The sequence below is a fragment of the Elgaria multicarinata genome, chromosome 2, assembly GCF_023053635.1.
Source record: "Elgaria multicarinata webbii isolate HBS135686 ecotype San Diego chromosome 2, rElgMul1.1.pri, whole genome shotgun sequence".
Lineage (NCBI taxonomy): Eukaryota > Metazoa > Chordata > Lepidosauria > Squamata > Anguidae > Elgaria > Elgaria multicarinata.
The window spans coordinates 74,281,068-74,294,337 of NC_086172.1; the positions used below are offsets into that span (position 1 = coordinate 74,281,068).

Genomic DNA, 13,270 nt, shown 5'->3' on the forward strand with positions numbered 1-13,270 from the left:
AGAGTGGCCTGATGTCAACCTGACATAACTTCAAATTCGGTCTACCAAAGGGAGAAGCAACACTAAAATACTATCTAAAGGTATAGGCAACCTGATGCCCTCCGGATGTTTTGGACTACAAATCCCACCAGCTCCAAGCACAATGGCCAATGGTCAGGGATTATGGGCACTGTAGTCCAAAACATCTGGAGAGCAGCAAGTTGCCTAACCCTGATCTAAATACCCAAATGCTGTAGGTGGATGTAATTGTGCATATCTACACACACAGACACACACACACACACACACTTGAAGCTGACATAAAACTGCTGTTATATTAACCTCCTGACCTGGAGATCCACAGACCAAAGTGTACACGAGCCACTTTGGCCTCTGGTTCTCCACGCTTTGGGCTAGGAAGGCACCCATGCACCCTTTAATTCTACGGAACCAGCATATCCACCAGTGATGGCTGTTGTTATCCTGGGAGTAGTTGGGTTTAATTTCCCTTCCTTTGTTACTTGAAATGGTCAGGCCTATAAGTTTTTAAGCAAATTGACATGGTGTTGTCTTTCATTTGAGGCCTGAAGGATTAACAGGTCTGCAACACAGTAAATGCCCCAAAACCATGTCCACACAGAAGAGAAACTGGACATTCATACTTCAGTGTGTGTGTGTGTGTGTGTGTGTGTGTGTGTGCATTTCATAATATAAACATATGGAATAAAGTGTGCTATCTGGATGATTATTATTATTATTATTATTATTATTATTATTATTATTATTATTATTTCCAACCCCTTTCCTCTTGCAAGGAACCCAAGGTGGCCTTCCTGGTCGGCCTTCTCTCAATTTTATCCTAACAACCCTATGAGGTAGGTTAGGCTGAGAGTCTGTGGCTGGCCCAAAAGTCACCTGAGGAACTTCATGGCTTCATTCCTTCAACCCAGATCTCCCAAGTCTCAGTCCAATGTTCTAACCACAACAGCACCCTTAACTGGTGTTCGTTAAATCCTGCCTTTCCACCAAATGGTGCTTACTTTAATTTTTACCTTATTTTTTAAAAAAATATTTTGGACTTTACATGACCTGGTCCTGATTTACACCCAGGAGCTTCTAGCAATACAGCTCTAGCAAATGGTAAGCAGAAGGAACTGGCCAAAGAGCCCTAAATGCTGGGGATGGAAGACCACCAGACCTTTTTCTACAAAGAGCTGAGGCAACCTTCCATGTGTTCTGCATGAGCACGCATCCTGTTGTGGAGGTGTATGTTACCGAAAAACTATTTCAAATGTGCCTTTAGGGTTTGGGTTGTTTTTCATTTCCTCCCACCTGCAGAAAACAGCTGCCTTTGCCCCCCACCCCACCCCATAGAAAAGGGCTCAGAGGAAGCCACAAAAAATAATACTTTAAGGATCTGTAAATACATATCCTTTAGGACTTTCTACAATTAGGCTCAGAAGATCTGATCTCCCTTTCTGAACCATCATCTTTGGTAACTCTGGGTATTGATTTTATGCCTAGAAAAGCTGTTAGTGGTGGTGAAACTGACTGACATGAGTGATGGGTATTGTTACGGGTGGAGTGCGTTTTCCCCAAAACTATAATTTTAAAAAATCCCTGGAATCTCACACTGATTGGAGTATCCTGAAAGATCATGCCAAAGGGAATTCTGTGGTTTATGCACAAGAGTTTGCAGATGCATTTTAAGTGTCGTTCAGGGAAATGTAATTACTGATTTAGTTCATGATCCTGCCAGATGCTTCACAGGATAGGGAATTCTTTGTTCATATTAGCAAGCACCAGAGTAGCAACTTACATGCCCCATGTAGAATATATGCACTGGGAGTCTGCAGTGTATGGAATAATATTTCCTCAGCAAGGAAATACGTTTGCTTATGTAAGTGTTTTGAAAGAGGTTAATAAATCATGTCTTCATTATAAAGAGATGACAAAAATCAGATGCATAAGTCTTCAGTGCTGCTGATGGATGTAAGGAAACTACCGTATTTCTTCTATTCTAAGACACATTTTTTTTCCCATATAAACATCTCTAAAAACGGGGTGCATCTTAGAATCGCGGTTGCGATTATTATTCTTAGAATCAAAGCTTTTTTTCTGTTGGTGGTACTGAAATTAGTGTGCGTCTTACAATCGATGGCACCTTACAATCGAAGAAACACGGTATTGTCAGTAATGTGCGATGCTCACGTCAGTCCAGCTTTGCATATTTGCCCATGCTATGGTGAGCAAGATTTCCACATGTCTGTCTAATTAAATTATTTCCTCCTGGAGATGTTGGAAGGTATGTATTATGAACCAATGACATATTGGGCGGGTTTCTCTAAAATAGGCATGCACAGTTCGTGACGCACAAAGTCAAATGCAGCCCACCAGGCATGTAATGTAGTTTAACACCACCACCGCTGCCCCCTTTCCATGCACACGCACACACATACACTATTCTTTCAGTCCCAAGCAGACGGCAAAAACAGGGGCCACTATTTGTGGCTAATGGTTTTTTCACTTGGTGGGCTATAGTTATGCAACTTGGTGGGCCACATGTTACACAGACCTACTCTGTCTTAACTGCAGGATATTTATAACCAATAATGAACCTCCATGTCTGGTGCACAATAAGAAGACAGCACAAGCCTAGGTTGTTATGGTTTGTGCTAGCATCCAGAAATGTGACCTTCTTCATCAGAGCTGGCTCCATGTTTCTGAGGGCCTTTGGACAAACTTGCTCAATGGTCCCCCTCCCTCAATGATTCTAGCTTCTCACCACCATTGTCACCAGCTGCTGTTGCTCTTCCATCTCTATCTCATCATTGCTACTATTGGCTTGCTCGGTAGGCAAAGGGTCAGCGAGCAAGTAGGCAGTGACATCTGCTCCTCCTCCTTCTCACCACCAATGTTTTCTGGGCTAGAGCAAGAGGCAGGTGAACAAGCAAATTGCAATGGTGAACAGGAATAACAACTCCAGGGGGCTCTTGTCAGTGGCTCCTACTGGGATGTTGGCCCTCTGCAAGTGCCCGACCATGCCCACCTTGACGCCAGCCCTAGTCTTCATTACTTGCTGATAGCTGCATTCTAGTTCCCCCCAGCCCACTGCCAACAGTTGCAAAACTTTGCTGTTGTGATCATAAATGTGAAGGAATGAGTACTTAACGGTGGCATCACGAGAAGAGTGCATCAAGCAGAGATGAAAGTTGATGGAGGAAGGTGCCAAGATCGGCAGATGGAGAGAAATGAGAAAATGAGGGTGTGATTAAAATGGTGGTGGGTGTCAGGAAGCTGAGAACGGTTTGACTGGCTGCCTTTAGGCCTGGCTTTGCCAAAGCCACCCATCAACCCCACCTCCTCTCCCATCCCCTTGCCCAAGCCACAAAACTTACGCAGGTTACTGTAAGGGGTTTGTGGTGAGACAGGGAAGGCAGGGGTTGGGGGAGAGGTCTCACCACCGCTGGAGGGTGGACTGCTTGGAGAGGTCCCCTGCATCTCTTCAAAGGCTTCCTTGTAGCTATGGAGATGGGGCTGTGGAAGGGAGGGAAAACAGAATCAGTTATCGACATCCAATATCTCACCATTCTGCCCATTCACGCAAACCCTTAGCAAAGCAGGAATCCCTGTTTTTTCGTTTTTTCTAGTTATCTTCCCATCCACACCCCAATGTGGTCAAGCACTTAAATTGCTGGCTCCCAAGCCTCCCTATTTTGTCTTTTCACCCTTTTCTCTCCCCACTAATTTCAGAGAAATTTCTGCTACTCTTTGGATGGGTAGGGGGAAATGGTGGTGTCTTTTTCCAGTTTCAGCAACATGTGTTCCTCTAACACAGGGGTGCAGAACCTTTTTCAGTCCAAGGGGCAAATCCCATTGGGAGAAGTTCTTGGGGGCTGCATTCCAGAAGTGGGCAGGGCTGAAGTCAAAAGGGATGGGACCAAAAATACCCCCCCCAAAAAAAACCCAGCACATTATTGCTTAAAGCTCTTACTAAAAATAACTAATATTTGGGGAAGGCCCCTTATGCACATTACCTATCCCATTCCATTGCCAATTTCCTTCTTCACCCTGGCTTTCTCTAACTACCATCAAGCGATAGGTCCAAAGAAAGGCACTTCACTTGTGTTTCCAAGCATGCACGCAATAAGGATCAGGAAGGGGGAAAATCATTTTTAAAAGTGCACCTCTTTGGGCCTTCCTCCGGGGTTGGCAGAGATGGTGCTGACCACCTCTGGTGAGACACAGTGAACTGGAGAGCGAACGGTGGGGCTTCGTGGTGAATTTGAGTCCTGGTGACTGTTCTCATACTGGCCTTCACTAGTGGTACGTCTCCGGATGGGAGCTTCAGTTTCTTCTGGTGACTTCTCCCGTGGTGACTGTACACCTGAAAGTTCAATTGCAATATGAGAAAGGTTGAATGTGCCAAGCGTTAGACATAGAATTTCCATTAAGGACACAGGGAGCAGTATTCAGATCTTTAGGCTGTGCCTGGCATTGGACATAACGGAGCAAAGGGATAAAAACAATTGGTTAATGAGTAAGAGAATAGGCAAATTGTTCACTTTCCATTAGCAGATTATAGTGAAAACCAGCAAGCATAGCTTAAAATGGCATTGGCCTGGTTCATACATTTAAAAATCCCCCATATGATGCTGCCATGTTGATTCTGGGAGCCCTGCTCATGTGATTTCTCCAGCCCTTTTTGAGGGAGAGTGATTACCAAGCAGAGCTTTTGGAGGATCAGGTCTTGTGTCATACTTTATTTCTATTACATGTCTGTGGCAGGGCGCTTCTCTGCATGTGATATTTTTTAGACATATGAAAGAGGGCATTGATTTTGGTAGGGTTTCCTTAGGACAGGAAATCTTAATGGCCTCCCTGCCATTTTGATGATCAGCTTCCATTCATCTGATGTTGGCATATGTCCTTCGGCCACTTGGACATCTCCACCAGTTATCTATTCCTTCCCATCTTTAGACCCTCTTCCTCCCCATTCCAACTTTTTCATATAATGGCCTGGGAAGTGGTTGACAGGATAGGCAGATGCATTAATCAAGAGGCAGGGAAATCAGCACAACTAGCTGGATGGGACTAATAATCCACCTAGTCCAGACTTCTCCAAAGTCATGACCATTCACCAACCACCACAGATCCACCTGTACAATCCAGACCACACTGAGCCAGAAGCAATGGGAAAGTGCTCGCAGAAGGGATAGCTCCAAGCAATTCAGGCAACTGAGCAAAGCCACACACTGAAGGGGGAAGCAATCACGCCACTGGCCAACCTGATCTGGAAAAGGTATCTAAGATACTCTGAACAGCTTGATATGCACCTCTTATTGGTTCCAGCACCCAGACAGGCAGAAAACCACTGGTCAAGAAGCCCTTTTGTAAAGGCCTGATGGTATCTTGCAGATGTGCAGACAACCTTAAGAACATAAGAAGAGCTGTGCTAGATCAGACAGAAGGCCTATCTAGTCCAGCATCCTATTCCCACGCTGGCCAACCAGATCCTTGGGAAACCCACAAGTAGGACAACAGTGCAGTAGCGTCCTCCTGCTCATGTTCCCCATCAACTCTTATACAGAGGCATACAGCAGTAATATAGAGCCATCATGACTGTACACCTTAGTTAGCAACGAAACAATATTTATCTTTATAATGGATTTGTTTGCTAATCCTTCTCTGTCGACATGTTCTGAATCAATGCCTATCAATATATGCTTTGTGACATCATTTAGAATCATAGAATAGCAGAGTTGGAAAGGGCCTACAAGGCCATCGAGTCCAAACCCCTGCTCAATGCAGGAATCCACCCTAAAGCATCCCTGACAGATGGTTGTCCAGCTGCCTCTTGAAGGCCTCTAGTGTGGGAGAGGCCACAACCTCACCAGGCAACTGATTCCATTGTCGTACTGCTCTAACAGTCAGGAAGTTTTTCCTGATGTCCAGCTGGAATCTGGCTTCCTTTAACTTGAGCCTGTTATTCTGTGTCCTGCACTCTGGGAGGATCAAGAAGAGATCCTGGCCCTCCTCTGTGTGACAACGTTTTAAGTATTTGAAGAGTGCTATCATGTCTCCCCTCAATCTTCTCTTCTCCAGGCTAAACATGTCCAGTTCTTTCAGTCTCTCTTCATAGGGCTTTGTTTCCAGACCCCTGATCATCCTGGTTGCCCTCCTCTGAACACGCTCCAGCTTGTCTGCATCCTTCTTGAATTGTGGAGCCCAGAACTGGACGCAATACTCTAGATGAGGCCTAACCAGGGCCGAATAGAGAGGAACCAGTACCTCACGTGATTTGGAAGCTATACTTCTATTAATGCAGCCCAAAATAGCATTGGTATTTCTTGCAGCCTTATCGCACTGTTGGCTCATATTCAGCTTACGATCTACAACAATTCCAAGATCCTTCTCGTTTGTGGTATTGCTGAGCCAAGTATCCCCCATCTTGTAACTGTGCCTTTGGTTTCTATTTCCTAAATGTAGAACTTGGCATTTATCCCTATTAAATTTCATTCTGTTGTTTTCAGCCCAGCACTCCAGCCTATCAAAATCACTTTGAAGTTTGTTTCTGTCTTCCAGGGTATTAGCTATCCCACCCAATTTGGTATCATCTGCAAATTTTATAAGCGTTCCCTCATCATTTGGCTCTTCAGTGCCTAGTATCTATTGTGCAAAAATACTTTGATTTGATAGCAGTTTATAGTAGTTTCCCTCAATGAATTATTGTAGAGCTTTTTTTATTTGATATAGATGCCAAGAATTCTCTCTTAGAGGTTCCTAAGGATCAATCTACATGTTAGGTTAATTAAATAAGAAAAGCAAGAGACAGATCATTAACATAACATGCAGCTTCACCCTAAGTTCTACCCTTAAAGGTGTCCTAAAATAATTTTAAATAAACAGATAAATAAAATAAATCTATCCCCAGACACACACATACACATAAGGGGGAAAAAACCCATTCCCAGACTATTACACTCATTTAAATTAGTGATGTTGTGAAAGTTGGGAACTGTGAGTTCAGAGTACAAACTTCCCTGATTTAGAATTTCCAAGTTCTTCACAACCTCTTCCAAAGTTTGGACTCAGCCCACACTTACCTTGGCTCCACCCAGGCCCCAGCATCAGCCTTCCCTACCATCACAACGCCTCCCTCCCCTTTCCCACTGAAACTTACCTGGTGGTATCAGTATTGAGAAGGGCTGCTGCAGCAGACTTTATTATGCCCAGGAACTCTGCAGCAGCATTGTAAGTGCCAGCAGAGATGTACAGATTTTGTTAAACCCGTTCCTTCTGTGTTTTGTGGATTGTCAAGCACCTTTCATTCTGCTCATTGACAGAATCAGATTTTTCTTACCAGAATTTCATTCTACTTGCACTAGTTCACATTAGCACCAATACAACTTTTATGCAAATGCACAAATACACATTAGTAGATGTGAATTAATGCAATCCTCCCCAGTGGAAAAAAAGCTGCTCTGCAAAACTGGACAATGTCACAAAGAAAAAGCTGCTCTGCTTCATAATTCACATGTCGGATTTATAGAAATCCAAACTCACTTGAATCTGCTGTGGATTTCTCTAACATCCAGGGAAATTTAGTTTTCTTACTAAGGGCCAAGAGGCCCAGTATACTGTTACTGCAGTATTTTAAGGCCTAATCGAGTTTAGAGGAACAGCCCCTACCCCTCATTACTTCTTGGGCTGTGTCTATATGAGGTCGATTTGGCACCTCATTATGTGAAACCCCGCAATTGCTCTCTTCCAGGGTAATACCCATGGAAAGGAGTGCAAAAGCGGGGTTTTAAATGTCACCCTGGCTGCCTCCGCCCCATCGCCCTGTTCCTCCACCCCACCCCTGTTGTTTTCTTCTTCCTCCTCCTCCCTGAAGCCAAAAGAAAGGAGTCCTGGTGGGGGAAGTTGGCTCCTCCGTTTTTAGAGTGTGTGTGTGTGTGTTTTACTATTTGGTTTTAATGAACAGAGGCAGCCCGGCAACCATTCAGCTCACTAGGCTACTGCCTCCCCCTTATCACAGCGCACCAGCCCTGTTCTTCTGGGGTTTCCTTTCTCTTTCAACTGTTCTTCTATTAGGGTGACCATATGACCCAGATTTGTCCGGATATGGCCGGATTTTTGCTGCAAACCGGCAGATCCGGGAGGGGGAGGGGAAATCAGGATTTTTTACAAAGAGCAGCTCTAATGGGAATTAACAAAAATGCTTATAACTCCGTCATTTTTTAAGATAAAGACATGAAACTTGGCACAATGGTAGCTCTTAGGAAGGGCTTTAGTCATACCAAATTTGAAACAGATCTGTTCATCCACTGATTTTTTAGGAATTTTTTAAAAATTAAGGTTTTAAAATTATTATTTTTTAAATCGTCATTTTTAAAGATAAAGAGATGAAACTTTGCACCATGAAAGGACTTAGGTAGAGCTTTAGCCACACCAAATTTGAAACAGATCTGTTCATCCATTGATTTTTTAGGAATTTTTTTAAAATTAAGGTTTTAAAATTATTATTTTTTAAATCGTCATTTTTAAAGATAAAGAGATGAAACTTTGCACCATGAAAGGACTTAGGTAGAGCTTTAGCCACACCAAATTTGAAACAGATCCGTTCATCCATTGATTTTTTAGGAATTTTTTAAAAATTGAGATTTTAAAATTATTATTTTTAAAATCATCATTTTTAAAGATAAAGCAATGAAACTTTGTACCATGATAGGATTTAGGTAGAGCTTTAGCCACACCAAATTTGAAAGAGATCCGTTCATCCATTGATTTTTTAGGATTTTTTTTTAAATGAGGTTTTAAAATTATTATTTTTTAAACTGTCGTTTTTAAAGATAAAGAGCTGAAACTTTGCACCATGATAGCTTTTAGGTAGAGCTTTAGCCATACCAAATTTGAAACAGATCTGGGGCCAGTAGCAAACCCTGTTAACAACAACAGCAGCTTGCAATGAGTGAAGATACAGTCAGAAAAAATATTTGAGGGAAGGGGAGAATGTAACACTTTTTATACTGTTGTTTTTATACTGTTTTTATGTTTTTTAAATTTTTGTATACTTTTAATGTTTACTATTTTTAATTGTTGTAAACCGCCCAGAGAGCTTCGGCTGTGGGGCGGTATATAAATGTAATAAAATAAATAAATAAATAAATAAATAAATAAATAAATAAATAAAATAACACAAAGAGAATATCAAAAGCTTCAAAGTACAGCAAAACCTACAAAAGTAGGAGTGAGTGAAGTTAATTTCAGATACATTGAATCTCTCACTTGTTCTTTATTTCAGTGATTTTAACATTAAGATGTTATGAAGAAGAGATTTGTCTTAAATGTGTGCTGTAAAATCAGACATGTAAAATCAGACTATGTTCGGGTGGGCACGCCCCCTTGGTGCTGGACACGCCCCCTTGGGGGCGACCATGTTGTCCTCCTTTTTGTTTTCCAAAATATGGTCACCCTATCTTCTATCCCCCTGTTGTTTCCCCAGTCCTCCTCCCAGCAACCGAAAAGAAAAGCCGGCTCCTTGATCTGAATCAAGACCAAATTAGTTTTATGTGAACCCATTCCTAATAGAGTCCAGTCAGCTCACCCATCTGTTGTGTTGATACACCTAGCAAAAAAAACTATATATTTTTTCTCCAGTATGCTCTGATGTCAAAGGAAATCTCTGATTTCAGGGACTACATAACCATGAGTTTCTGAAAGCCATCTGCCTTACTGAATTTTGTTAACATGGAGTTGTTAACAACAAAATGTGTGCAATAAAAGGTAGGGCCAGGGAATACGTGCAGTCAGAGTAAGCCAGAGACACCAAACTGTCATCGGTTATGAAGCCATACAGCATACAGCAATCTGTTTCTGACCATGCCTGGAATGTATTTTAGGGAAGGCTGTCATTCTCTACAGCAGGGAGGTTCCCTTCACCCCATTTCTTAAAAGTTTGCAGACACCATCTTCTGCAGATGCTACACTCCAGCCATTCAAGCACCAGCCAGGGAAAAGAGCCAGGAATTTGGATCGCATTCCAGCTCACTTCTTTCTCTTCATGTATATAAACAACAGTGAATCCCCCTCTCTTGCACCCTTCCTCTCAAACACATTTAGATGGGATTTATTTTCCCCTGCATAGCATTTGGCTATCACGAAGGCAACATCTTGGGACACATCCTTTAGAGAAATTCATAAAGTAAGCTCATGGGACTTTCGAGCCACCTTTGAGCCCCTTGGAGAATCTGGATCTCTCCTTGATTAGTAACAGCTATGCCATTTTCTCAGCTGCAGAGAGCCTTGCCTTTCACACAGCTGAGACTGAGAGAACAAATAAAAAACAAAAAAAAAGGAGGCGGGGGAAGTGGGAATGCACAGATCTTGGGCAGTGCTCTAAGATTCCCAAATACAGAAAGTCATTTAGGCAGAGAAAGAGGAGGGAGCCAGAATCCATGGTGATAGAAGCAACCAAAATGTAACATCTGGAAAAAAGGAAAATCCATGGATGAAGGAGTGGAAGGTTCAAGTAGCATCACATGTAGCATTTGTTAAGTAAAGCAACAGCATGTTTAAAAGGGAGATAGATTGTGTTCTGCAAGGATTGTTGAAATCCACTATAGAATCATAGAGCTGGAAAAGATCCAGTGAGGAGCCATCAGGAACTGTATCTCAATCCATTCCACCTATCTCCAAACCATGCCACTTTCTTTGAAGTTACATTTCGAAGAGGAGAGTGGCGCATTTGCAGAGATAATGCCCCTTCTGTTTATACTCACATCATCTGGCATCAACATGAGACGGACGGATGGAAACTGGCTTCCTTTCTAAAACCCTGATTTTGCAGCTGCTGGCACAAGCCTGAAGGTCAACAAGAGCCTTTTGCAACTTTTGAGTTTTATCCTGAACATAATGAGCACAAAGTCAAAGCAAGACTCCAGCTTCCAGTGCCAGGAGACCTTGAGTCAAGGCGCAAGCCCGTTCTTTGGGAAGGGAGAGGAGATCGGGTGAAGAGGAAGGAAAAGAGAGCGAGAAGCCTACAGCCTCAATGAAGGCTTGAGTGGGAAACTCATTTGGAAGCAGTGAGGCACAGCAGTGAGGCACAGTGGGCAAGGGTCAATGCCCACTGCAAAGGGAGCAAAGATCAGAATGGTTCTGCTAATGTGTGCGGGGAATGCCTGAAAAGGAAACCATTGCCCTCTGATGAAATGCATTCCAATTAACTCCCACATCAGAAGAGCGGCTACCACCATCTCCTCTGGATTGCTGCTGCAGGCACATTTCAAATGTCTCATGCGACAGCCTTCGTTCCCTTCCCCTTGACCAGGGCTGCAGAAATCCTTCATTTTCGCCTGCCTTTATATGCTTTGTTTCCCTCTTCCCTTTCAAGCGGAGGGGGCGGGGGAAGGAAGGAAGAACGGAACCAGTGTTTCAGAGCCAAGAGTGGCGGCGCCTTGGCTCAGGGTGAAGAGGCTTGCTGGAATTATTGAGGACAAGCAGAAAAAGGATGGGCACTAGCAAAGTGCCACTCGGTGAATTATATCTCTGCCACTCTTGCCCTTCTGTGCTATATTTATTAGGAGAACTCTAAGTTGAAACATCCAGCATGTCCTGTCCTTAGGGCAAGGCCACCCTCTCCTGTAACCTTCAGCAGGGTTCTTCAGCCACAGGGGAACAATCATTTCCATGCAGCTTAAACAAAATCTAACAAGTGTTGTCATGAAGCTTTGGATCTGGGGACAGGTTCAAGGTGAATCATGCAGACTAGAGAGTCCAACCTACCAAGGCCAAAGTAGACATGGCGGAGCAGCCGCACATATTTATTTCCTTATCTATTCACATATAAAGCAGGGATGGAGGATGTCCTTTCTTTCTTTTTTAATATGAAATGGAACTCACATATGGGGGAAATTCAACCACTCCTCCTATTCTGGGTCCATTTTGCTGTGATCCGGCATTAGATGTATTAGCTTGCCCAGCTCTGATATTGAACTAAAAAGGAAACAAGTTGAGCAGAGCCAATAGCTCAGTGTGATAGAGCACCTGCTTTGCATGTAGAAAGTCCCAGGTTCGATCCCCGGATTCTCCAGGTAGGGTGAAGAAAGAATCCTGCCTGAAACCCTGGAAAACCGCTGCCAGTCAGTGTCAACAATACTGGACTAGACAGACCAAGGGGCTGACTCAGTATAAGGCAGCTTCCTATGTTCCTGGGTAGAGGACATGCTTTGCATCCAGACGATCCTGGATTAAATTCCTGCCATCTCCAGTTAAAAAAGGCATGACAGAAAGCACTTTCTGCCTGGGATCCTGGAGAGGTGCTAGGCAATCCTATGCCAGGTGAACCAATAGGTTGACCTGGCGTGATGCAGCTTCCTATGTTTCTATGAGTTCAGCAAGGAAAATTGGGGAAGGAGGGGAGAAGGTTTTGCTGCCCTCCTCCATGAGCTCCTTTCAATAAATAAAACAGACACCCACTATCGGCATCAAGGGGCACCTACCAAGGCCTATGCCCCAGTTGGGGGCCCATTATACTGTATTTCTATTTCATCTATAGTAATAATTTCTAAATTTGCATCTATACAAGTAAATTAGCATATACAAACGTTATGCAAACCTGTGTCCTGTTTTAATGTCTAATCAGAGCTGGATTAGACCAAGGGTCCATCTAACCTAGCATTCTATTTCCAATAGTAACCAGAGAAGCCAAGAGGCAGAGCACGAAGGAATCAGCCCTTCCCCATTGCCTTCCCCTCTGCAACGGGCATTCAGAGGTACACTGCCCCATTTAATTATCATGGCTAATAAGTATTGACCAAGTCATTACATTTTGTATTACTTGACTCTGCACAGATCTCAAGCAGCATATATTATTTTTTCATGGTATGTCTTCCCTTTTGTGCAAATGGGCAGTTCTTGTATCAAAGCATCTACTCTCCTTCAGGGGGAAATGCCAAAGAAATATTCCAACAGCAATATGCCTAGCTCTCAAAGATAAATTGAAATATTATTCACGACAAATGAAAACACAGAGGCCTAACTCACAAGCCCATGCCTGTGCTCATAGTAAACATTCCTTCAGGTTTCATATTAATGGGTTTGCACCCAGAGCAATATTAAGGCTCAGTACAGACATAGCAATCTTGTTCTGGTAAAACATGCTTTCTCGGTTTGAAAACAAGCTGCTTGTGATCATGCTTCTCGGTTTCCCGTGAGGTCTAAACTAGGAAACTATGGATTAATCTCTGCTTACAAGCCTGGTTTGGACATCAAAGGAAACTAACAAGCC

General features: G+C 43.2%; 1 protein-coding gene across 5 annotated transcripts in view; it reads right to left on the bottom strand.

Moving 5' to 3' along the window:
* TNS1 (tensin 1) overlaps positions 1-13,270 on the bottom strand; it is a 274,729-nt gene that overhangs the window by 38,788 nt on the left and 222,671 nt on the right. For 3 of the 5 annotated variants that reach the window (XM_063116731.1, XM_063116727.1, XM_063116726.1), the window contains 2 exons: positions 4,167-4,366; positions 3,378-3,516 (listed from right to left, as the gene is read on the bottom strand). In XM_063116731.1, the coding sequence (XP_062972801.1) occupies positions 3,378-3,516; positions 4,167-4,366 (339 nt within the window). The remainder of the gene's footprint in view (positions 1-3,377; positions 3,517-4,166; positions 4,367-13,270) is intronic. The other 2 variants (XM_063116729.1, XM_063116728.1) reach the window with 1 other exon arrangement.